General features: G+C 48.9%; 1 protein-coding gene across 1 annotated transcript; it reads left to right on the top strand.

Moving 5' to 3' along the window:
- The first annotated feature begins 171 nt into the window (after positions 1–171).
- On the top strand, positions 172–25,165 carry LOC119955243 (leukosialin-like). Its single transcript, XM_038781282.1, has 2 exons — positions 172–314; positions 23,508–25,165. Exon 2 carries the CDS (start codon positions 23,585–23,587, stop codon positions 24,971–24,973), a length of 1,389 nt encoding a protein of 462 aa, XP_038637210.1. The 5' UTR covers positions 172–314; positions 23,508–23,584; the 3' UTR covers positions 24,974–25,165.
- Positions 25,166–25,727: the final 562 nt, after the last annotated feature.

Raw genomic sequence — 25,727 nt, 5'->3', positions numbered from 1 at the left:
GAGGAGTGTGGGTGGCGTGGGGCTGCGCAAGGAAGGCCACAACCAGATCACCATGACCTCATCGAATAGCAGAGCGTCCTCTGGGGCCGAATGGCCCACTCCTGCTCCAGATACTTGCGTTTTTGGTCGTGACGTGATGCGTTAAGGTGGAGATAACGATCGTTAGTTCAGACTTCCTGTTGAGTGCTTCAGTGAAACAGGAAAGGGACTGATTCTCGGAACTTGATTGAAACCTGCATTACTGCAAAACCCATCCTTAAACATCAAGCATAAAGCGTAGCTCAGGCAGAACTGCGACGTGACCAAGAGCTTCGGTAAGTCCACGCTATGTCAAGCTGTGAGGAGGTCAGAGAGGGACATCTGCTCCCCACTGCATTTGGAAATATATCTGCAGCCAGGGTGGTTACAGAGAGCGAGAACTGAGAGTACGGAATACAATGGGAGATAGGTAAAGAGTGTGAGAGAGAGAATGAGAGAGGGAGAGAAAGGCAGAAAACGAGAGGGACAGAGATAGAGCGAGTGAGCGACAGAGCGAGAAATAGAGATAGTGTGAGAGGCAGAGAGAGAGATAGAGATAGTGAGTGAGAGACGGAGAGAAAGAGAGCAAGAGACACAGATAGAGAACAAGAGAGAGACAGAATGGGAGACAGAGAACGAGAGGAAAAGAGACAGAGATTGAGAGGGTGATAAAGAGCTAGAGAGAGACAGTGAGAGAAAATGAGCAAAGAGAAAGAGAACAAGAAACAGTGAGAAAACAGGGGAAAGTGAAATGGAGAGATAGAAAGAGTGCGCCAGTGCTAAACAGCAGAGATTGAGAAACAGTGAGGGGTTTGGAGGGACAAGTGGGGGGGGGGGGGGGCGTGGGAGGGCGTGGTGCGGAGGAACTTTCACAGAGATTAGGAGAAAATAGAAAGGGTGAGAAAGAGGAAGAGATGGAGGTAGGGAACCGTTTGTGAGCCAGAGGCAGGCAAAGAGGAACAAATGGAGAGGAGAGATAGAGGGAGAGAGACGGAGAGAGAGTGGCAGAGCGAGACAGAGATAGAGAGATAGTGGCAGAAAGAGACAAAGGGAGAGATAGAGACAGAGAGAGAGATAGAGAGAGAGGGGCAGAGAGAGAGAGGGAGATAGAGGCAGAGAAAGAGGGAGAGAGAGCGGGAGCGATAGAGATAGAGTCAGAGAGGGAGAGATAGAGACAGAGAGGGAGAGGGAGAGACAGAGAGAGAGAGAGAGAGGGAGAGACAGATAGAGACCGAGAGAGAGAGAGAGAGAGACAGAGAGAGATAGACAGAGAGAGAGACCGAAAGGGAGTATCAGACTGTATCTCGGGCCATTGATTTTTTTGCACTAACAGGGCCGGATGTGGTTTAGTTATAATTTGAAGAATTGTTGTTCTCTGGGGTGTCACCCTTCACAAGGTTTTGTTTTGGGGTAGAAGGGGTTGGCGGGTTGGAGATGGGGTCTGATGTAAGCTGTGGGATATTTAAAAAAATTTTTTTTTTTTAAATTCTCCTCCTTTTTCACATTTTCTTCCAAATTTCCACCCAACAATAAACAATAATCAGTAACGAATGTAATGTCAATCCCCATATCAATAACAACGATCCCATCCTCCCACCAAACCCCCAGACATTGGGCCGCATGTTCACACAAACAAAGACAAAAAAGAATCAGGAATCACCCCTAGTCACCATTAACACACACAGCCCCCCTCCCCTCAACCCTCCCAGCCCCTCCCCGCTAATGTTCGACGTGATCCAATTCTCGAAAGTGCATGATGAATAATGCCCATGAATTGTAGAACCCCTCCATCCTTCCCCTCAGTTCAAACTTAACCTTCTCAAAAATCAAGAATTCCAGCAGGTCCTCCCGCCACGCCAGGGCACAGTGTGGAGAGGCTGCCCTCCACCCTAACAGGATCCGCCTTTGGGCATTAACTGTGTGGGATTGCAGGTTTGTTTGTGAAATTATTGCACCATAAACCTCTAGCCGTCGTGTTTGCAGCTCGCCCAGCCGAGAGAGGACAGCCTGTCACTCCTGACAGAGTGCAGAGGTTTGAGGGGGGAGGAGAATGTGGATGTGGGGCATGGGGGAGATAGAGAGAGAGAGACTGGGATAGAGAGAGAGTGTTGTGTTATGCTGCTTCGTGTAGCATAAGCTGCTTCCTTGACGTCTGCTTTGACAAAGGAAGCTCCAGACTATGAAATGAGTTCAACGTGTTTATTGAGCATGTGAGCCCTGTCCTTTTATATGGGTTGTGTAGTGCCCCCTTGTGGTAATGCCACCTCTGGGTGTCCTGATTACCCATTGGTTGGGTCCTGTTGTAATGACCCATTGACTGTATGTCTGCATGTCATGACATCTCTGGTGCTCCCTCTAGTGGTTACTTAGTTGTAATGTATTTACATTAACCCCTTGTGTATATACAGTGATGCATATCACCACATCCCCCCTTTTTTCATGTTACATATTTTCTATACTTGGTTAAAGAAAATTGAACAAAATAGATAGATAAGTGATGACATGTACAAGTCATCTTGACAGTGATGATTGTACAATACCAAATATTTATGAGTCCAAAGTTCATGAATTTATATGGTCGAGTGGCATACTTGTTTTGTTATTGAAGTGTCGATGTTGATGCTGTCATTTTCTTGTGAACGCCGTCAGTGTTCCTGTGATCATGAGGTGTCCGAATGGTCGATTCACTTTGTTGTTTGGTCTGGACTCTTCCTTTTTTCTATCTTTTTCTTGTGGTAGCGATTCTGTATGTCATCTTTCCTGAAAGCTTGTTTGCCTGTTTGTGGTGGAGCAAACGTGAATCGGTGAGATTTGGCGTCACGTCATGGTATGTCTGCACACTTGCCATTGACTTGAGCTGTGCTGTCACAGTGTCCCGCATTTGCAGAGTTGTACCATGTCGTACCAGTCGTTGTTCCAGTGTTGCTGGTTTTGTCGTGCTTGTTGTTTACGTTGGTGTCTTTGGTACGATTCTTGTTGTTGTCTGTGTTGTTGTTTTTGTAGGTTTTGTTGTTGTGTTTGTTGTGTTCAATGACCATTCCGAGTGGAGAATTTGAGTCCATCACAAAGTTACTTGTGGTCAGTGTACTTTGTGGCATCTGCTGTTATATTGAGCGTTTTGTCTTTGATTCCTCGGCGCTCCCCGTCTGGAGTCACGTCCGGTTCACTTGAATCATCTTTGGCTTGTTGATGCACCTCGTCTGGAGTCTGTTCTGGTTCACCTGAATCATCTTTGGTTTCTTGATGCTCCTCGTCTGGAGTCAAAATGTTCAAGATTTCATTTTCTTGTGAAGAGGCTCGAGTGGATGAGGTTTCAATTGACGTAGTCGCACTGGAGTCACGAGTAGTTTCACTCGGATTGTCGAGTGCCTCTGTACATACGAGCTGAGATCTGTCAGTCTCGCTGTGATGTTGCACATCTTGTATGGGAATTGTGATGCTTTCGTCACTTGTCTCACATACAGTGGGTAGACCTGCAGTGTCTTCTTGTTGGTTAGATGAGCTGGGTAGACTGTCAGAGTCTTCTTCTGGTGGCTCAAGTAATCTGGGTAGACTGTCATAGTCTTTCTGTTGTTCACGTGAGCGTGGCAGACTTGCATCGTCTGTTGCTGGTTGTTCAGATAAGGTAGATAGACCTTCATGGTCTTCTTCATGCAAGGACTGCGCACTGGACTCTTGCGTTGCTTCCATTGTGGAGTCTGTCAACGAGCTTGCTGTGGAGGCTTGTATCGCTCTCTCTGTGGAGTCTGGCATCGTTCCCTGTGTGGAGTTGTGCAGTGGTCTTGCTGTGGAGTCGATCTATGCGCTCTCAACTGAGTCGTGCAGTGGCTTCACTGTGGAGTCTTTCATCGCTCTCTGTGTGGAGTCGTGCAGTGGTCTTGCTGTGGAGTCGATCTATGCGCTCTCAACGGAGTCATGCAGTGGTCTCGCTGTGGAGTCTTTCATCGCTCTCTGTGTAGAGTCGTGCAGTGGTCTCGCTGTGGAGTCGATCTGTGCGCTCTCAACGGAGTCGTGCAGTGGTCTCGCTGTGGAATCTTTCATCGCGTCCTCTGTGGAGTCGTGCAGTGGTCTCGCTGTGGAGCCGATCTGTGCGCTCTCAATGGAGCCGTGCAGTGGTCTCGCTGTGGAGACTTTCATCACTCTCCGTGTGGAGTCGTGCAGTGGTCTCGCTGTGGAGTTGATCTGTGCGCTCTCAATGGAGTCGTGCAGTGGTCTCGCTGTGGAATCTTTCATCGCGTCCTCTGTGGAGTCGTGCAGTGGTCTCGCTGTGGAGTCTTTCATCGCTTCCTGTGTGGAGTCGTGCAGTAGTCTCGCTGTGGAGTCTGGCATCACTCCCTGTGTGGAGTCGTGCAGTGGTCTCTCTGTGGAGTCGATCTGTGCGCTCTCAACGGAGTCATGCAGTGGTCTCGCTGTGGAGTCTTTCACCGCTTCCTCTGTGGAGTCGTGCAGTGGTCTCTCTGTGGAGTCGATCTGTGCGCTCTCAACGGAGTTGTGCAGTGGTCTCGCTGTGGAGTCTTTCATCGCGTCCTCTGTGGAGTCTTTCATCACTCTCTCTGTGGAGTCGTGCAGTGGTCTCGCTGTGGAGTCTTTCATCGCGTCCTCTGTGTGGAGTCGTGTGCTCTCTGTATCCAATGATGAGATCATCGTCTGAGTCATAGTCTTCAAGGACCAAATCATCTCTTTGGGTGGTGCTAACTGCTTGATGTAGGGTTCTGCGGAGGTTGATTTCAACTCCTGGTAGAAGTTCAGGCATTGTTCTGTCTTTCGAGGTGAAAGAATGGTGTTTTGCAGCTTAAAAACTCTTCTTTTTAATTTTCGGGCATTTCCCCTTTAAGTGGGAGTGGTCCGGGGCCTCTGATGTCATGACACTCGTGACGTAAAGTATAGGAATGGATTGCGCATGCGCAAATCGCTTTTCCTTTACTGTGCGCTCTTTTCGCAACTGCGCATATGCGGTCTGAGCCTGCTGGATACGCGCAAGATGGCTGCCAATCAAAATTGCCGTTTGCAGCTGTTGCAACCTTACTTCTGCCCATTGGTGAGTATTGGCACCAGTTTTACTGACTTCTGTTGTGTTTACCTCGCAGTAGCTTTCAAATTTGTCCAGGGCTGTCTGGAATCGCGTTCTGTCCTGCCCTTTGGAGTATTTAAAGGAGCGGAAGATCTCTGTTGCATGTTCACCCGCAATGGTGAGTAGAAGAGCAATCTTCCCAGCATCGGCCACGTCATGTAGGTCGGATGCTTCCATGTTAAGCTGAAATTTTTGCTTGAATGAACGCCAGTTGGCACTGAGATTGTGGTGGTACCTGAGTGGATTAGGAACCGGAATCTCGATCATTGTGCCTGGGTTCGGTTGCTGGTTATCAGGGATCATGCTGAGTTGAACTAAATAGATGTAACAGGTACTCCTGGTACCATGTTATACTGCTCCATGTAGCATAAGCTGCTTCCTTGATGTATGCTTTGACAAAGGAAGCTCCAGACTATGAAATGAGTTCAATGTGTTTATTGAGCATGTGTGCCCTTCCTTTTATATGGATTGTGTAGTGCCCCCTTGTGGTAATGCCACCTCTGGGTGTCCTGATTACCCATTTGTTGTGTCCTGTTGTAATGACCCATTGGCTGTATGTCTGTGTCATGACATCTCTGGTGCTCCCTCTAGTGGTTATTTAGTTGTAGAGTATTTACATTTATCCCTTGTGTATTTACAGTGATGCATATCACTACATTTTGTGAAATTATTGCATCGTAAACCTTGTCGTTGTGTTTTAATCTGAAAAACTGCAGCTGGCCCAGCCGAGAGAGGACAGCCTGTCACTCCTGACAGAGTGCAGAGGTTTGAGGGACGAAGGGAGGAGGAGAATGTGGAGGTGGGGCATAGGGGAGATAGAGAGAGAGAGACTGGAATAGAGAGAGAGAGACTGGGATGGAGAGAAAGAGAGAGACTGGGATAGGGAGAGAGAGGCTGGGATAGAGAGAGAGACTGGGATAGAGAGAGTGAGAGAGAGGCTGGGATAGAGAGAGAAAGACTGGGATGGAGAGAAAGAGAGACTGGGATAGAGAGAGAGAGGCTGGGTTAGAGAGAGAGAGACTGGGATACAGAGAGAGAGAGAGGCTGGGATAGAGAGAGAGACTGGGATAGAGAGAGAGGGGGAGACTGGGATAGAGAGAGAGAGAGGGAGACTGGGATAGAAAGAGAAAGACTGGGATGGATAGAGAGACTGGGATAGAGAGAGAGAGAGAGAGACTGGGATAGAGAGAGAGTGACTGGGATAGAGAGAGACTGGGATAGAGAGAGAAAGACTGGGATAGAGAGAGCGAGGGGGAGACTGGGATAGAGAGCGAGAGACTGGGATGGAGAGAGACTAGGATAGAGAGAGAGAGAGAGAGACTGGGATGGAGAGAGAGAGAGACTGAAACGGAGAGAGAAAGAGACTGGGATGTACAGAGAGAGCGAGGAAGGGGCCAGGATGGAGAGAGGGAGAGAGACTGGATCAGGGGTGGGCAAACTTTTCCGTGCAAGGGCCACATTCAGAAATTCGCAATTTTAAAGGGCCGCAAAGTATATTAAGTATAATAATTATTTCACCCGGTTATGATTCTGGGCGCCTCATATAGAACATAGAACAGTACAGCACAGAACAGGCCCTTCGGCCCTCGATGTTGTGCCGAGCAATGATCACCCTACTCAAGTCAACGTATCCACCCTATACCAGTAAGTAACCCAACAGCCCCCCCCCCCATTAACCTTAAAAGAAATAATAAAAAAATCTAAAAATTTTTTTTTTTAATGACTTGGTGGGCCGCATAAAAACCTTTGGCGGGCCGCATGCGGCCCGCGGGCCGTAGTTTGCCCACCCCTGGACTGGATGGAGAGAGAGAGGGACTGAGATGGAGAGAGAGAGAGAGAGACTGGGATGGAGAGAGAGAGAGAGAGAGACTGGGATGGAGAGAGAGAGAGAGAGAGAGAGACTGGGATGGAGAGAGAGAGAGAGACTGGGATGGAGAGAGAGAGAGAGACTGGGATGGAGAGAGAGAAGGTAGCAATGGGAATCGGGGAGAAATGAAATAAAATGAAAATCGCTCATCTGCCATGCATATGCCCAGTCACTCAGCCTGGCCAAATCCCACTGAAGCCTCTCTGCATCATCCTCACAGCTCACCCTCCCACCCAACTGTGTATCATCGGCAAATTTGGAGATAATAAATTTAGTTCCCTCGTCCAAATCATGAATATATAATGTGAACAGTTGAGGTCCCAGCACTGATCCCTGCGATACCCCACTGGCCACTGCCTGCCAATCAGAAAAAGACCCGTTTATTCCAACTTTTTGCTTCCTGTCTGCTAACCAGTTTTCTATCCATCTCAAGACAGGACCTGTAATCACATGCGCTTTAACTGTACATATTAATCTATGTGAGACCTTGTCGAAGGCCTTCTGAAAGTCTAAATGAACCACATCCACTGGTTCTCCCTGGTCAACTCTCCCAGTTACATCTTCAAAGAATTCTAGTAGATTTGACAAGCATGACTTTGTCTGATTACACCACTGCTTTCCAAATGCTGTGCTAGGAAATCCTTGATAATGAACTCGAGCAACTTCCCTACTACCGACGTTAGGCTCACTGGTCTACAGTTCCCTGTTTTCTCTCTCTCCCTACATTCGCTACCCTCCAATCTGTAGGAACCATCCCAGAGTCCAAAGAATTTTGGAAAATGATCACCAGCGGATCTACTATTTCTAGGGCCACTTTCTTAAGGACTCTGGGATGAAGATTATCAGGCCCTGGAGATTTGTCTGCCTTCAATCCCATTAATTTCCCCCAAACCATCTGGACAGCAGGTTAGCACAGTGGTTAGCACAATTGCTTCACAGCTCCAGGGTCCCAAGTTTGATTCCCGGCTTGGGTCACTGTCTGTGCGGAGTCTGCATGTTCTCCCCATGTGTGCGTGGGTTTCCTCCGGGTGCTCCGGTTTCCTCCCACAGTCCAAAGATGTGCAGGTTAGGTGGACTTCCCATGTTAAATTGCCCTTAGTGTCCAAAATTGCCCTTAGTGTTGGGTGGGGTTACTGGGTTATGGGGATAGGGTGGGGGGGGGGGGTTTGGATAGGGTGCTCTTTCCAAGAGCCGGTGCAGACTCGATGGGCCTTATGGCCTCCTTCTGCACTGTAAATTCTATAAGATTTCTTTACTAATACTAATTTCCTTCAGCTCCTCAGTGAAACTTGTGACTCTCAGAACTTCCGGTACATTATTCATGGTCTTCCTTTGTGAAGACAGAAGCAACGTCCGAATTTAGTTCCTCAGCCATTTCTTTGTTCCCTGTTATGGATTCCCTCGTTTCTGACTGTACGGGGTCTACATCAATATTTTTCCCTTTACAAACCTGTAGAAAACTTTACAGTCAGTTTTTATGTTCCCTGCTAGTTTACTTTCAAATTGTATTTTCCCCTTCTTAATCAATCACTTGGTCCACCTTTGCTGAATTTTAAACTGCTCCCAATCCTCAGGTCTATTGCTTTTTCTTGCTAATTTGTATACCTTTTCTTTGAATCTAATACTATCTCCAATTTCCCTTGTGAGCCATGGTTTGGCCACAGTTCCCTTTCTACTCTTGCACCAAATAGGAATAACCAACTTTTGGAGTTCACGTTCCTTGAATGCTGCTATTGCCTGTCCACTGTCCTGCCTTTCAGTAATGTTTCCCAGTCTGTCATAGCCAGCTCATGCCTCACACCATCATAGTTACCTTTACTGAGGTTCAGGACCCTGGTCTCAGAATCAACTACCTCACTATTCACTATGATAAAGAATTCTACCATATTATGGTCACTCTTCCCCAAGGGCTCTGTCACAACTAGATTGGCAACTAATCCTTTCTCATTGCACAACACCTTGTCCAAGATGGCCTGTTCCCTATCTGAACTTGGACTCTGAAATCTCTCTGCACCTATCTCAGCTTCCACCGTTTCATATTGAATAAATCCCCCCCCCCCCCCCCCCCCCGTTCCTCACATTCTTCCAGAATTCTGGTGTGGCGGGACGGAGAATCCCGCCCAGTGTCACTTTCTCAATTGTCAAATATTTCTTTTGTTTTCTGGAAAAATAACCAACAGGTCTTTCTATCTTTTCATCGTCTTCTTGTAACAGCAATGCCCACATCACTCGCATCAATGCCACCTTCAAGTGCTTGGGATAATTCGGTGCCGCCAAATCTAGTGTGATCTAGTGTTAGCAGTCACATAGAAAGGCAGGGACTAGTCAGGGAGAGTCGGCATGAATTTGTTTTTTTTTTAAATAATTTTTATTGAGAAATTTTGATTTTATACAACAATAACGCACCTTAGTAAAATACCGAAAATAACATCCCCATGAACAACCCAGCATTTTAACAACAACGCAAATTAACACACTATAAAGTTACAGAATAAACACTACAATAATGCACCCCCCCCCCCCCCCCCCGGGTTGCTGCTGCTATTGACTCAGTTACCTATCTCTGAGCCAGGAAGTCCAGAAAAGGCTGCCATCGTTTATAGAACCCTTGTATTGATCCTCTCAGGGCAAATTTGACCTTTTCCAATTTTATAAATCTCGCCATGTCACTGATCCAGGTCTCCACGCTTGGGGGCCTTGCATCCTTCCATTGTAACAGAATCCTTCGACGGGCTACTAGGGACGCAAAGGCCAGGACACCGGCCTCTTTCGCCTCCTGCACTCCCGGCTCCACCCCAACCCCAAAAATCGCGAGTCCCAGCATGAATTTGTTAATGAAAGGTCTTGCCTCACAAATTTGATTGAATTCTTTGAGGAAGTGACAAGAAGGGTTGATGAAGGTAGTGCGGAGGATGTGGTGTACATGGATTTTCGCAAAGCGTTTGACAAAATCACACATGGCAGATTGGTGAAGAAAGTGAAGGCCCATGGGATACAGGGCAATGTGGCAAACTGGATAAAATGTTGGCTTAGTAACAGGAAACAGTGGGTAATGGTCGATGGCTGCTGTTGCAATTGGAGAGTTGTTTGAAGTGGTGTTCCACAGGGCCCGGTGTTGGGACCTTTACTGTGTGTGTTATATATTAACAATTTGGACGTGAACGTGGGGAGCATGATTGGGAAATTTGCAGATGACACAAAGATTGGCTGAGTGGTGGACAGTGTAGAGGATAGCTACAATCTCCAGAATGATATAGGTGGGTTGGTGGAGTGGGTGATAAAGTGGCAGATGGAATTTAACACCGAGAAGTGTGAGGTCAGCATTGAGGGGGATCGAACAGTTATCGGGAGTACACAATAAATGGGAATATACTCAGAGGGGGAGATGAAGTGAGAGATCTTGGCGTACAGGTACACAGGTCCCTAAAGGCAGCAGTACAAGTAGACAATGTTGTTAAGAAAGCAAATGGAATGCGCTCCTTCATTGACAGAGGAATAGAATATAAAAGTAAGGATATAATGTTAGAATTGTATAAAACATAGGTGAGGCCACAGTGGGGTATTGTGTGCAGTTCTGGTCACCACATTACAGGAAGGAGGTTATTGTTATGGAGAGAGTGCAGAGGAGGTTTACAATAATGTTGCCAAGGCTGGAAAAGTGTAGCTACGAGGAGGGGTTGGATCGTTTGGGGTTATTTTCCTCGAGACAAAGGAGGCTGAGGGCTGATTTAATTGAGGTGAACAAAATAATGAGGGGAAGAGATAGAGTGGACAGAATAAAATTGTTTCCCTTGGTGGAGAATTCTAGAAGCAGGGGACAGAGATTCAAGCTCAGAGGCAGAAGGTGTAGAGGGGACGCGAAGAACGTTTTGACGCAGAGGGTAGTGGGTGTCTGGAATTCGCTGCCAGAGTTGGTGGTGGAGGCGGAGACCCTAAACTCTTTTAAAAAGTACCTGGATCTGCACCTCAAGCTGCAGGGCGATGGACCGGGAGCAGGAAGGTGGGGTTAGAAAGGGCACCTGGGTGTCCTCGGGCTGACATGGACAAGATGGGCCGAATGGCCTCCTTCTGTGCTGTAATTTTTCTGTGGTTTTAGGCGTGACATGTACGGCAAACTTCAACGACATCCTTATGCAGTTCAGGCCAAAAGAAATGTTTTTGTGTTTCTGCTCCTTTTCCTTACTCCGAAATGACCCCCTCCTGGAACCTCATACACCACCCGATAAACCTCCTTTCTATAACCCACCGGTAATACCACGATGAATTTCTGCCCATTTCTCATCTGCCGGTATGTCCAATGGTCTCCACTTCTGACGGGCTCCAGAGAACAGAAGATGGGACTAAGAGCAGCCTTGGCAGGGTGTTCCCGCTGAGGCCTCGGAATCCAACAAAATTCTGATCACGTGGTGTTCCTCGGGCACTGGTTTTTCAACCACAGTAGGCTTCTCTCCCACCTATGACCCAGCTATATCATCACCCAGGATAAAATGCACCCCTGAAAAAGATAATTTCTCTATTTCCCCGACCTCCATTTCATCACTTTTCACAGGATTCTCCAACCCTACTTTACATAATGGAACACTACTCATTTCACCAGAAATCCCACTTATTAACACCTTTTCTGGTAATACTCCTTCTGAACTACATATCTACTTATCTCTCACCATTAAAGATTGACTTGCTCCTGTATCCCGTAAGATTTTAATCTCCCTACCTGCTCCGCCCTGTACCCGTGAGTAAATCTTACCATCAGAAATGGGCGGGATTCTCCGGGAATTGGCGGGGCGGGCAGAAACGGCGCAGTGGAGTGGCGGGAACCATTCCGGTGTCGGGCTGCCCCAAAGGTGTGGAATCCTCCGCACCTTCAGGTGCCGGGACAACGGCGGAGTGGTTTGCGCCCCGCCGGCTGGCGTGGAAGGCCTTTGGCGCCGTGCCAGCCAGGGCCGAAGGGACTCAGCCGGCCGGTGTGGGTCCGCGCACGCGCGGGAGCGTAAGTGTCTGCTGACGTCATCCCCGCGCATGCGCGGGGAGGGGGGGAGGTTCACCTTCGCACTGGCCATTGCGGAGGCTGACACGGCCTGCGCGTAGGAATAGAGTGCCCCCCCCGGCACAGGCCCGCCCGCGGATCGGTGGGCCCCGACCGCGGGCCAGGCCACCGTGGGGGCACTTTCTTGGGCCAGATCCCCCTTGATCCCCCTCGCCGCCCGCGCCGTCAGGTTCCACCGGTAAGGGATCAACTCCAATCTACACCGACGGGACCTGCATAGAATCGCCAGGGGGGTCGCTGCCAGCGGCCGCCGACCGGCGCGGCGCGATTCCTGCCCCGCCAATTCCCCGGTGCCGGAGAATTCAGCAGCCAGCGGGGACGGGATTCACGCCGACCCTCGGCGATTCTCCCACCCGGCCGGGGAGGGGGGTCGGAGAATCCCGCCTCAAATCTTTAAAATGATCTGATACCTTTCTATCAACCAATGTTTGAACCGCTACAATCATTCGCACCTTATCAGTTACAACATGGTTTCATTTCCCATTTTAATAAAATGGCGTATCCTGTTTATGAGTCTCTCTTCCCAGTATTTTTCTCAAACCACCTACACTGCGACCTTGTGTGCGTGTGTCCACCTGCATTACAATGAAAACCTTTGAGCTTTATTATTTCTCGCACACTACCGTAAGTTTCTTTTTGCAACTCTTTATTATTTCCAACGAAACCTCCTCTGCCTTGACCACCTGTGGATTTTTCATTCCTCCAGTTTCCATCCTTCTCCGATTGAAATTGATGTCAAAGGCCTAACCGTGATTTATGAACGAATCATCTGCCATTTCTGATGCCAGTTTATCAGCTTTAACCCTTTGCTCTTCCGCATGAGTTCTCACTGCTGCGGGAAGTGAATCTTTAAATTCCCCCCAAATAACCGTTTCCCCACGAGCGTCACACGTTTGGTCTATTTTTAATGCTCCAACCCACCTCTCAAAATAATTTTGTTTAATTCTTTCAAATTCTATATATGCCTGGCCTGCTTCTTTCCTCAGATTTCTAAACTTTTGTCTGTAGGCTTCATGCACTGGGCCATATACACTTAAAATGGCGGTTCTAACCTCATCATAATACCTTCTCTGGTAACGATGCAACTACTTCACCAGCTCTACCATAAGCTTCTATTGAACCAACCACACCCACATGTTTTTTGGCCAATTCAATTGTTTTGCCATAAAAACAATGGGCGGCATGGTAGCACAGGGGTTAGCACAGTTTCTTCACAGATCCAGGGGCCCAGGTTAGATTCCCAGCTTGGGTAACTGTGTGGAGTTTACACGTTCTCCCCGTGTCTCTGTGGGTTTCCTCCGGGTGATCCAGTTTCCTCCCACAGTCCAAAGATGTGCAGGTTAGGTGGTTTGGCCATGATAAATTGCCCTTAGTGTCCAAAGCAGGTTGGGTGGGGTATCTGCGTTACGGGGATAGGATGGAGGCGTGGGCTTAAGTAGGGTGCTCTTTCCAAGGGCCGGTGCAGACCCGATGGGCCGAATGGCCTCCTTCTGCACTGTAAATACTATGAGTCCATGAAAACACTTCCACGTCTTTCTCGTCAAACTTTGGCAGTACATGAATGCGTTTAAACATATCCCCACTAGGATTTTGACTCGGGAGGATTGGATTGGATTGGATATTGTTTATTGTCACGTGTACCAAGGTACCAACAGAACATTACATGCTTGAAAAGAAAAGGAAATAAAAGAAAATATATAATAGAGCAACACAAGGTCCACAATCTAATTACATAAACACCGGCATTGGGTGAAGCATACAGGGCTGTAGTATTAATCCTTCTCCTATACTGTTCTCAACTTCTGCATTTAACTCCAACCTTTTTAATTGATCATCCCTTTGCTGTTCTATTTTCCAAAGTTCAAATTCTGTCTCTTTTTCTTTTGCTTCGACCATTGTCAATTTCTCCCTTTCCTTCTCTTCTGCCATTGTCACTCTATTTCTATCTTTTCCTTTTAATTCCAACTCAGGTGGCCTCGTTTCTTTATCACATTGCAGCTATTTCATTTGCAATTGAATTTTAGCTAATTCCAAAGATTCGGACTGTGTCTCTGGCAAAGTTAAATGCTGAGCTATTGCTTCAATTACCTTCAGAGAGAGACAGACAGAGAGAGAGACACAGAGAGAGACAGAGATACAGAGAGAGAGACAGAGAGAGAGAGACAGAGAGAGACAGAGAGACAGAGAGAGTGAGACAGAGAGAGAGCGAGAGAGACAGAGAAAGAGAGAGACAGAGAGAGAGAGAGAGAGACAGAGACAGAGACAGAGAGATAGACAGAGAGAGAGAGGGACAGAGAGAGTGAGAGAGAGTGAGACAGAGAGAGAGAGACACAGAGAGAGACAGAGAGTGAGACAGACAGAGAGAGAAAGAGAGAGAGAGACAGAGAGAGACACAGAGAGAGATACAGAGAGACAGAGAGACAGAGAGAGACAGAGAGAGACAGAGAGAGTGAGACAGAGACAGAGAGAGTGAGACAGAGAGAGAGCGAGAGAGACAGAGAAAGAGAGAGAGAGACAGAGAGAGAAAGATAGACAGAGAGAGAGAGGGACAGAGAGAATGAGAGAGAGTGAGACAGAGACAGAGAGAGAGAGTGAGACAGCGAGAGAGTGAGACAGCGAGAAAGTGAGACAGAAAGAGAGTGAGACAGAAAGAGAATGAGACAGAGAGAGACAGACAGAGAGAGAGACAGAGAGAGAAACAGAGAGAGAGAGACAGAGATAGAAACAGAGATAGAGAGAGACAGAGATAGAGAGAGACAGAGATAGAGAGAGACAGAGAGAGACAGAGTGAGAGCCAGAGAGACACAGAGAGAGAGACAGAGAGACAGAGAGAGAGACCGAGAGAGAGAGACAGAGAGAGAGAGAGAGAGACAGAGAGACAGAGATAGAGAGAGAGAGACCGAGAAAGACAGAGAGAGAGACAGAGAGAGACAGAAAGACAGAGATAGAGACCAATTCAGGGAGAACCCAAAATCCTTCTGTCTGCAAAGACCCTTCTGCCCAACCGAACAGCATTTGGCAAACCTGCCACCCCACCAGACAGAGAGACGCAAACGCAACAGGCTCAGACTCTGAGACAGACACCGAGACACCAGTGGCTCGAGTAGATTTACCACCAACATTCACTCATTCATTGGCCCCCCTCTGCGCGCCCTCCCGCCCGTGCCCCCACAACCCCGTGCCCCTCACAACCCCGTGCCCCTCCCAACCCCATGCCCCCCCCCAACCCCGCATCCCTTCTCCCCCACACAGCTCCCTGTCAGTAAATCTCGATTTATAGCGAAATGTACACCTTTAGCAAAGGCTCTTCTTTTAATATCCGGCCAATCTGAGGCCTGTTGCTTTGTCCATTCTGGTGACCTGCTGAAGGGGCTGGAGGAGGGGCTGGATAGAGAGAGACAGATGTCACTGTGGTAGTCTGTGTAGAGGTATTACGGTACCCAGTAATGCTGGAACACCATTGGTAGAGAATGTGTTTTCTATTGTTCGAGACTGTATGGTAGCTCCGCCCTGTAAGGCGGGGTATAAGAGCCCGTGCAGCCCCAGCAGCTCCCTTTCTGTACCTGAGCTGCTGGGGGAAACATCTAGCTTATGAAAACCGTCAGTTGTACCCTCGCTTTAGCAGTCATTGATTGTGCATCAGTCACGTTTTAATCTGTCTCACCCAGTGAGTGGTCCGGTGGCTGGGATTTCCGCCAGGAAGTGTGGTGGAGGGAGTTTCAATCGAGGAGGTCAGGAGGCCGTGAGGTGATTATTTGAGTGGAGACAGTGTGCAGGTGTGAGGGGAGCAGCACTGAGTCAAGATGCTCGTCTGGAGAATCAGTGCAGACTCGATGGGCTGAATGGACCCTTTGTGCACCGTAACAATTCTGTGATTCTGAGGTTGCCAAACGGAGGCAGAGATTGATCTCGAGGGAGAAGAACACTTGAATTCTTGCCTCTGCGGTTGTGACGGGTTTTCAGTCTAACCACTGCCCACATCTGCCAGTCACAGAGGAGCAACGTCCTGTTCCTGAGAGACAGAATGTGCAGTCACACAGCCCAGTTCCCACTCAACCGGCTGCACACACAGTCCTGCTGAACACATCTGCAAAACGAACAGCAAACATACAACAGGAAGAGAGAGAAACGCCCAGAGAGAGAGAGAGAGAGACCAGCAGAGAGAGAGAGAGAGAGGGACCAAGAGAGAGAGAGAGAGAGAAACACCCAGAGAGAGAGAGAGAGACCTGCAGAGAGAGAGAGAGGGACCAAGAGAGAGAGAGAGAGAAACGCCCAGAGAGAGCGAGACCTGCAGAGAGAGAGAGGGACCAAGAGAGAGAAAGAGAGTCCCAGAGAGAGAGAGAGAGACCTGCAGAGAGAGACAGAGGGACCAAGAGAGAGAGAGAGAGAAACGCCCAGAGAGAGCGAGACCTGCAGAGAGAGGGACCAAGAGAGAGAAAGAGAGTCCCAGAGAGAGAGAGAGAGAAAACGCCCAGAGGGAGAGAGAGAGAGAGACCTGCAGAGAGAGAGAGAGAGAGAGGGACCAAGAGAGAGAGAGAGAGAAACACCCAGAGAGAGAGAGAGACCTGCAGAGAGAGAGAGAGAGGGACCAAGAGAGAGAGAGAGAGAAACACCCAGAGAGAGAGAGAGACCTGCAGAGAGAGAGAGAGGGACCAAGAGAGAGAAAGAGAGTCCCAGAGAGAGAGAGAGAGAGAGAGAAACGCCCAGAGAGAGAGAGAGAGACCTGTAGAGAGAGAGGGACCAAGAGAGAGAGTCCCAGAGAGAGAGAGAGAGAGAGAAACGCCCAGAGGGAGAGAGAGAGAGAGACCTGCAGAGAGAGAGAGAGGGACCAAGAGAGAGAGAGAGAAAAACACCCAGAGAGAGAGAGAGTCTCAGAGAGAGAGAGAGAGAAACGCCCAGAGAGAGAGAGAGAGAGAGACCTGCAAAGAGAGAGAGAGAGGGACCAAGAGAGAGACAGAGAGTCCCAGAGAGAGAGAGAGAGAAATGCCCAGAGAGAGAGAGAGACCTGCAGAGAGAGGGAGATGGACCAAGAGAGAGACAGAGCGTCCCAGAGAGAGAGAGAGAGAGAAACGCCCAGAGAGAGAGAGACATGCAGAGAGAGGGAGAGGGACCAAGAGAGAGAGAGAGAGTCCCAGAGAGAGAGAGAAAAACGCCCAGAGAGAGAGAGAGAGACCTGCAGAGAGAGAGAGCGGGAGCAAGAGAGAGAGAGAAAAACACCCAGAGAGAGAGTCTCAGAGAGAGTCAGAGAGAGAGAGGGAGATCAGGAGAGAGAGAGTGACCCAGGGAGAGAGAGAAACGCCCAGAGAGAGAGAGAGAGACCTGCAGAGAAAGAGAGAGGGACTAAGAGACAGAGAGAGAGAGAGAGAGTAAAATATCCAGAGAGAGAGAGAGAGAGAAAAATATCCAGAGTGAGAGAGAGTCCCAGAGAGTCAGAGAGAGAGAGCGGGAGATCAGGAGAGAGAGAGACACAAGGAGAGAGAGAGAGAAAAAAAAACACCCAGAAAGTCCCAGAGAGAGAGAAAAACAACCCAGAGAGAGAGAGAGAGAGAGTGTGTCCCAGAGAGAGTCCGAGAGAGAGAGAGGGAGATCAGTTGAGAGAGAGAGACCGAGGGAGAGAGAGAGAGAGAGAGGATAAAACACCCAGAGAGAGAGACAGACAGAGTGACAGAGAGACAGGGAGAGATGAGACGCGCAGAGAGAGAGAGATAGAGAGAGAAACAGAGAGAGAGAGAGTGAGAGAAACACAACAGAGAGAGAGAGAGAGAGAGAGACCTAGAGCGAGAGAGGGAGAAAGAAACACCCGGAGAGAGAGAGAGAGAAAGAGAGAGAGAGAGAGAGACCCGCAGAGAGAGAGAGAGTGGTGTGGGATATGTCAGAGTGTTACAGTGAGGGGTGTGGGGTATATCAGAGTGTTACAGTGAGGGGTGTGGGATATATCAGAGTGTTACTGTGAGGGGTGTGGGATATATCAGAGTTTTATAGTGAGAGGTGTGGGGTATATCAGAGTGTTACAGTGAGGGGTGTGGGGTATATCAGAGTGTTACAGTGAGGGGTGTGGGATATATCAGAGTGTTACAGTGAGGGGTGTGGGGTATATCGGTGATACAGTGAGGGATGTGGGTTATATTAGTGATACAGTGAGGGGTGTGGGGTATATCAGAGTGTTACAGTGAGGGATGTGGGGTATATCAGAGTGTGACTGTGAGGGGTCTGGGGTATATCAGAGTGTTACAGTGAGGGGTGTGGGATATATCAGTGATACAGTGAGGGGTGTGGGGGTATATTAGTGATACAGTGAGGGGTGTGGGGTATATCTGAGTGTTACAGTGAGGGGTGTGGGGTATATCAGAGTGTTACAGTAAGGGGTGTGGGATATATCAGTGTTACAGTGAGGAGTGCGGGGTATATCAGTGATACAGTGAGGGGTGTGGGATATATCAGTGCTACAGTGAAGAGTTTGGGGTATATCAGAGTGTTACAGTGAGGGTGTGGGATATATCAGTGCTACACTGAGGAGTGTGGAGTATATCAGTGTTACAGTGAGGAGTGTGGAGTATATCAGTGATACAGTGAGGGGTGTGGGGTATATCAGTGCTACAGTGAGGAGTTTGGGGTATATCAGAGTGTTACAGTGAGGGTGTGGGATATATCAGTGCTACACTGAGGAGTGTGGAGTATATCAGTGTTACAGTGAGGGGTGTGGGGTAGATCAGTGTTACAGTGAGGGGTGTGGGGTATATCAGAGTGTTACAGTGAGGGGAGTGGGGTATATCAGAGTGTTACAGTAAGGGGTGTGGGATATATCAGTGTTACAGTGAGGAGTGCGGGGTATATCAGTGTTGCAGTGAGGGTGTGGGATATATCAGAGTGTTACCGTGAGGGGTGTGGGGTATATCGGTGATACAGTGAGGGGTGTGGGGTATATCAGTGTTACAGTGAGGGGTGTGGGGTATATCAGAGTGTTCCAGTGAGGGGTGTGGGGTATAACAGAGTCTAACAGTGAGGGTGTGGGATATATCAGTGTTACAGTGAGGGATGTGGGATATATCAGAGTGTTACAGTGAGGCGTATATCAGTATTACAGTGAGGGCTGTGGGGTATATCAGTGTTACAGTGAGGGGTACATCAGAGTGTTACAGTGAGGGGTGTGGGGTATATCAGAGTGTTACAGTGAGAGGTGTGGTGTATATCAGTGTTACAGTGAGGGCTGTGGGGTATATCAGAGTGTTACAGTGAGGGGTGTGGGGTATATCAGAGTATTACAGTGAGGGGTGTGGGATATATCAGAATGTTACAGTGAGGAGTGTGGGGTATATCAGTGTTACAGTGAGGGGTGTGGGGTATATCGGTGATACAGTGAGGGATGTGGGTTATATTAGTGATACAGTGAGGGGTGTGGGGTATATCAGAGTGTTACAGTGAGGGATGTGGGGTATATCAGAGTGTGACTGTGAGGGGTCTGGGGTATATCAGAGTGTTACAGTGAGGGGTGTGGGATATATCAGTGATACAGTGAGGGGTGTGGGGTATATTAGTGATACAGTGAGGGGTGTGGGGTATATCTGAGTGTTACAGTGAGGGGTGTGGGGTATATCAGAATGTTACAGTAAGGGGTGTGGGATATATCAGTGTTACAGTGAGGAGTGCGGGGTATATCAGTGATACAGTGAGGGGTGTGGGATATATCAGTGCTACAGTGAAGAGTTTGGGGTATATCAGAGTGTTACAGTGAGGGTGTGGGATATATCAGTGCTACACTGAGGAGTGTGGAGTATATCAGTGTTACAGTGAGGAGTGTGGAGTATATCAGTGATACAGTGAGGGGTGTGGGGTATATCAGTGCTACAGTGAGGAGTTTGGGGTATATCAGAGTGTTACAGTGAGGGTGTGGGATATATCAGTGCTACACTGAGGAGTGTGGAGTATATCAGTGTTACAGTGAGGGGTGTGGGGTAGATCAGTGTTACAGTGAGGGGTGTGGGGTATATCAGAGTGTTACAGTGAGGGGAGTGGGGTATATCAGAGTGTTACAGTAAGGGGTGTGGGATATATCAGTGTTACAGTGAGGAGTGCGGGGTATATCAGTGTTGCAGTGAGGGTGTGGGATATATCAGAGTGTTACCGTGAGGGGTGTGGGGTATATCGGTGATACAGTGAGGGGTGTGGGGTATATCAGTGTTACAGTGAGGGGTGTGGGGTATATCAGAGTGTTCCAGTGAGGGGTGTGGGGTATAACAGAGTCTAACAGTGAGGGTGTGGGATATATCAGTGTTACAGTGAGGGATGTGGGATATATCAGAGTGTTACAGTGAGGCGTATATCAGTATTACAGTGAGGGCTGTGGGGTATATCAGAGTGTTACAGTGAGGGGTACATCAGAGTGTTACAGTGAGGGGTGTGGGGTATATCAGAGTGTTACAGTGAGAGGTGTGGTGTATATCAGTGTTACAGTGAGGGCTGTGGGGTATATCAGAGTGTTACAGTGAGGGGTGTGGGGTATATCAGAGTATTACAGTGAGGGGTGTGGGATATATCAGAATGTTACAGTGAGGAGTGTGGGGTATATCAGTGTTACAGTGAGGGGTGTGGTGTATATCAGAGTGTTACAGTGAGGGGTGTGGGGTATATCGGAGTGTTACAGTGAGGGGTGTGGGGTATATCGGAGTGTTACAGTGAGGGGTGTGGGGTACATCAGAGTGTTACAGTGAGGGGTGTGGGGTATATCAGTGCTACAGTGAGGGGTGTGGGGTATATCAGTGTGTAATAGTGAGGGGTGTGGGTTATATCAGAGTGTTGCTGTGAGGGGTGTGGGGTATATCAGAGTGTTACAGTGAGAGGTGTGGTGTATATCAGTGTTACAGTGAGGGCTGTGGGGTATCTCAGAGTGTGACAGTGAGGGGTGTGGGATATATCAGAGTGTTACAGTGAGGGGTGTGGGATATATCAGAGTGTTACAGTGAGGCGTATATCAGAGTATTACAGTGAGGGCTGTGGGGTATCTCAGAGTGTGATAGTGAGGGGTGTGGGATATATCAGTGTTACAGTGAGGGGTGTGGGGTATATCAGTGTTACAGTGAGGGGTGTGGGCTATATCAGAGTGTTACAGTGATTGGTGTGATGTATATCAGAGTGTTACAGTGAGGTGTGTGGGGTATATCAGTGTGTAATAGTGAGGGGTGTGGGGTGTATCGGAGTGTTACAGTGAGGGGTGTGGGTATATCAGAGTATTACAGTGAGGGGTGTGGGGTATATCAGTGTTACAGTGAGGGGTGTGGTGAATATCAGAGTGTTACAGTGAGGGGTGTGGGGTATATCAGAGTGTTACAGTGAGTGGTGTGGGGTATATCAGAGTATTACAGTGATTGGTGTGGTGTATATCAGAGTGTTACTGTGAGGGGTGTGGGGTATATCAGTGTTACAGTGAGGGGTGTGGGGTATATCGGAGTGTTACAGTGAGGGGTGTGGGGTATATCAGAGTGTTACAGTGAGGGGTGTGGGGTATATCGGTGATACAGTGAGGGATGTGGGGTATATTAGTGATACAGTGAGGGGTGTGGGGTATATCAGAGTGTTACAATGAGGGCTGTGGGGTATATCAGAGTGGTACAGTGAGGTGTGTGGGGTATATCAGAGTGTTACAGTGAGGGGTGTGGTGTATATCAGTGTTACAGTGAGGGCTGTGGGGTATATCAGAGTATTACAGTGAGGGGTGTGGGATATATCAGAGTGTTACAGTGAGGAGTGTGGGATATATCAGTGTTACAGTGTGGGGTGTGGTGTATATCAGTGTTACAGTGAGGGCTGTGGGGTATATCAGAGTGTTACAGTGAGGGGTGTGGTGTATATCAGAGTGTTACAGTGAGGGCTGTGGGGTATATCAGAGTGGTACAGTGAGGGGTGTGGGGTATATCGGAGTGTTACAGTGAGGGCTGTGGGGTATATCAGAGTGTTACAGTGAGGTGTGTGGAGTATATGTGTGTAATAGTGAGGGGTGTGGGGTATATCGGAGTGTTACAGTGAGGGGTGTGGGGTATATCAGTGTGTAATAGTGAGGGGTGTGGGGTATATCAGAGTGTTACAATGAGGACTGTGGGGTATATCAGAGCGGTACAGTGAGGTGTGTGGAGTATATCAGTGTGTAATAGTGAGGGGTGTGGGGTATATCAGAGTGGTACAGTGAGGGGTGTGGTGTATATCAGAGTGTTACAGTGAAGGCTGTGGGGTATATCAGAGTGGTACAGTGAGGTGTGTGGAGTATATCAGTGTGTAATAGTGAGGGGTGTGGGGTATATCGGAGTGTTACAGTGAGGGGTGTGGGGTATATCAGTGTGTAATAGTGAGGGGTGTGGGGTATATCAGAGTGTTACAATGAGGGCTGTGGGGTATATCAGAGTGGTACAGTGAGGTGTGTGGAGTATATCAGTGTGTAATAGTGAGGGGTGTGGGGTATATCAGAGTGTTGCTGTGAGGGGTGTGGGGTATATCAGAGTGTTACAATGAGGGCTGTGGGGTATATCAGAGTGGTACAGTGAGGTCTGTGGAGTATATCAGTGTGTAATAGTGAGGGGTGTGGGGTATATCAGAGTGTTGCTGTGAGGTGTGTGGGGTATATCAGAGTGTTACAGTGAGGGGTGTGGAGTATATCAGTGTGTAACAGTGAGGGGTGTGGGGTTTATCAGAGTGTTACAGCAGTGAGGGGTGTGGTGTATATCAGTGTTACAGTGAGGGCTGTGGGGTATATCAGAGTATTACAGTGAGGGGTGTGGGATATATCAGAGTGTTACATTGAGGGGTATGGGGTATATCAGAGTGTTACAGTGAGGGGTGTGGGTTATATCAGTGTTACAGTGGGGGGTGTGGGATATATCAGAGTGTTACAGTGAGGGGTGTGGGGTATATCGGTGATACAGTGAGGGGTGTGGGGTATATCAGTGTTACAGTGAGGGGTGTGGGATATATCAGAGTGTTACAGTGAGGGGTGTGGGTGATATCAGAGTGTTACAGTGAGGGGTGTGGGTCATATCAGAGTGTTACAGTGGGGGGTGTGGGGTATATCAGAGTGTTACAGTGAGGGGTGTGGGGTATATCGGTGATACAGTGAGGGTTGTGGGGTATATCAGTGTTACAGTGAGGGGTGTGGGATATATCAGAGTGTTACAGTGAGGGGTGTGGGTTATATCAGAGTGTTACAGTGAGGGGTGTGGGTCATATCAGAGTGTTACAGTGAGGGGTGTGGGTTATATCAGAGTGTTACAGTGAGGGGTGCGGGATATATCAGAGTATTACAGTGAGTGGTGTGGGTTATATCAGAGTATTACAGTGAGGGCTGTGAGGTATATCAGAGAGTTACAGTGAGGGGTGTGGGTTATATCAGAGTATTACAGTGAGTGGTGTGGGTTATATCAGAGTATTACAGTGAGGGCTGTGGGGTATATCAGAGTGGTATAGTGAGGGGTTTGTGTTATCTGTAATTGTTCCTCGTTAATCCCTGTCTCTCTTCCTAGTTTCAGGAGGAATTTGTTTATTGGTCAGCTTTGCAGCGATCTCATCCTCCTGGAATCTGACTACTCGATGCACCATCATGCTCTGCTCCTGGACGCTGCTGTTGATTGGACTGGTCGCTGGTGTTGTTGAGCTCCAGGTGACTGAATCGGAGAGAACGACAGCTCCCGATGACACCTCTGCTGAATCTGTCACGTCCGTGATCAACGAGATATCGACACATTCTTCCAGTCTCTCTCCTGGAAGCTCCAGTCTTCTCCCACGGCAGGTTTCCAATAGTTTACCCTCATGGTCACCCTCTGAGAGCTCCCCAGATGCAGGGAGCTCCATCCAAACCACGTACACTATCTCCACCAGCCTGGGAGCAGAATCTTCGACCAGCGATGCACCCATGTTGCGAGGGACCAGCACAACATGGAGCTCTTCGTCAACCAACACTGCGGCCATCAGGTCAACCAGTCAACTGGTTCAGTCAACAACCACAACTAAACCATCCACAACATTCGAATCTTCAACCGCAACCAAATCATCCACAATCTTCGAATCTTCAACCGCAACTAAACCATCCACAATCTTCGAATCCTCAACCGCAACGAAACCATCCACAATCTTCGAATCTTCAACCGCAACCAAATCATCCACAATCTTTGAATCTTCAACCGCAACCAAATCATCCACGATCTTTGAATCTTCAACCGCAACCAAATCATCCACAATCTTCGAATCTTCAACCGCAACCAAATCATCCACAATCTCCGAATCTTCAACCACCTCCATCCCACCCACTATTTTTGAATCTTTATCCACCTCCGAGCCGGCCAGTACTTCTGCTGCCCCTCCCCTGAGTGGGAACTTCAGCCCAATCGTGATCATTATCGTGATACTGATCATCACGGTCACCCTCGTGGTACTGATCGTCTTGTGCATGGTCAGGAGGAAGCGGAGCCACTCGCAAACCTTTGCCCCCATGAGCAAGAAAAAGGGCAAATTGCAGGATTCCTGGGCAGGACCGGTGGCCCTTCCCGAGGATGGGGGGCCGGCAGAAGGGGCAGAGGAGAAGAAAGAGGAGGACCTGGCCTCCAAACGCATGTCTCTGCCCCTCTCCACTTTCTTCGGAAAGAGGAAGTCGCGTGTTAACTCGGTGCTGCTTGAGGAGGTCAATTTGGATGTTCAAGACCCTCTCCTGTCTACGCAGCCCAATGGAACGGCCATTGGCACACAGTCTTCAGGAAAGACCCAAGACGCCAGCACTGAACCCAGCAACGGAGATTCCACCGTCCAGAAACCCACTGAGCAAGAGCCTAATGGACTTGTACCAGAACCCAATAATCAACCTGACACTGTGGAGATATGGCCAAACGACATCCCGCCACCTCCTCCCTCTGATGACACGGTGCTCTCGATACCGGAGGCCGAGAACCATGAGGGACAGATACCAGACTCATTCTCAGTTAAAACTTCCTTATGAGACATACACCCTTCAGTTCAATCCCGCTCCATGCTTCCCCCATTCGCGCTACCCTCCCAGTTTCCACCTGGCTTGGCAGAGCAGGGTGTGCTTCCTGTACAACAACTTTTAACCGCTGCTCCATAACTAGCTCGAGAGGGGCTGAATGGGCTCCCCCTGTTCCTGTGTAACTGGCTGGAGAGGGGCTGAATGGGCTCCTCCTTTTCCTGTGTAACAGGCTGGAGAGGGGCTGAATGGCCTCCTCCTGTTCCTGTGTAACAGGCTGGAGAGAGGGGCTGAATGGCCTCCTCCTGTTCCTGTGTAACAGGCTGGAGAGGGGCTGAATGGGCCTCATCCTGATCCTGTGTGACAGGCTGGAGAGGGGCTGAATGGCCTCTTCCTGTCCTTTTCCATTCTGCTTTCTAGTTTCATCTCATTCTCATTTATTTGGATATCTTTGTGATCTGGAAAGTGAATGCTTCACCATTTCATTCGGGGACTTTTCCGGTCATTTGTGATGAACCCTCAACACATGGGCCTAAGGATCAGGGATATTTACAGTACCCAGCGGATCAGTGCCCAGGGACCCGTACCCCGGGGAGAGTCGGTGCCCGTGGGGGAGACCAGTACCCGGGGAAAGACAGTGTCCCTAGGGTGGGGGGGAGGGGTGGGGATCCGTACCCCAGGGAGAGTGGGTGCCCCTTGGAGTACCTGTACCCTGGGGAGAGTGGGTGCCCCTGGGAGTACCTGTACCCTGAGGAGAGTGGGTTCCCCT

The sequence above is a fragment of the Scyliorhinus canicula genome, chromosome 20 (assembly GCF_902713615.1).
Source record: "Scyliorhinus canicula chromosome 20, sScyCan1.1, whole genome shotgun sequence".
NCBI classification, from domain to species: domain Eukaryota; kingdom Metazoa; phylum Chordata; class Chondrichthyes; order Carcharhiniformes; family Scyliorhinidae; genus Scyliorhinus; species Scyliorhinus canicula.
This window is presented reverse-complemented; position numbering and strand designations above follow the sequence as displayed.

Coding starts and splice junctions, on each gene's coding strand:
- LOC119955243 (XM_038781282.1), top strand. CDS start 23,585: ATGCTCTGCTCCTGGACGCTGCTGTTGATTGGACTGGTCGCTGGTGTT.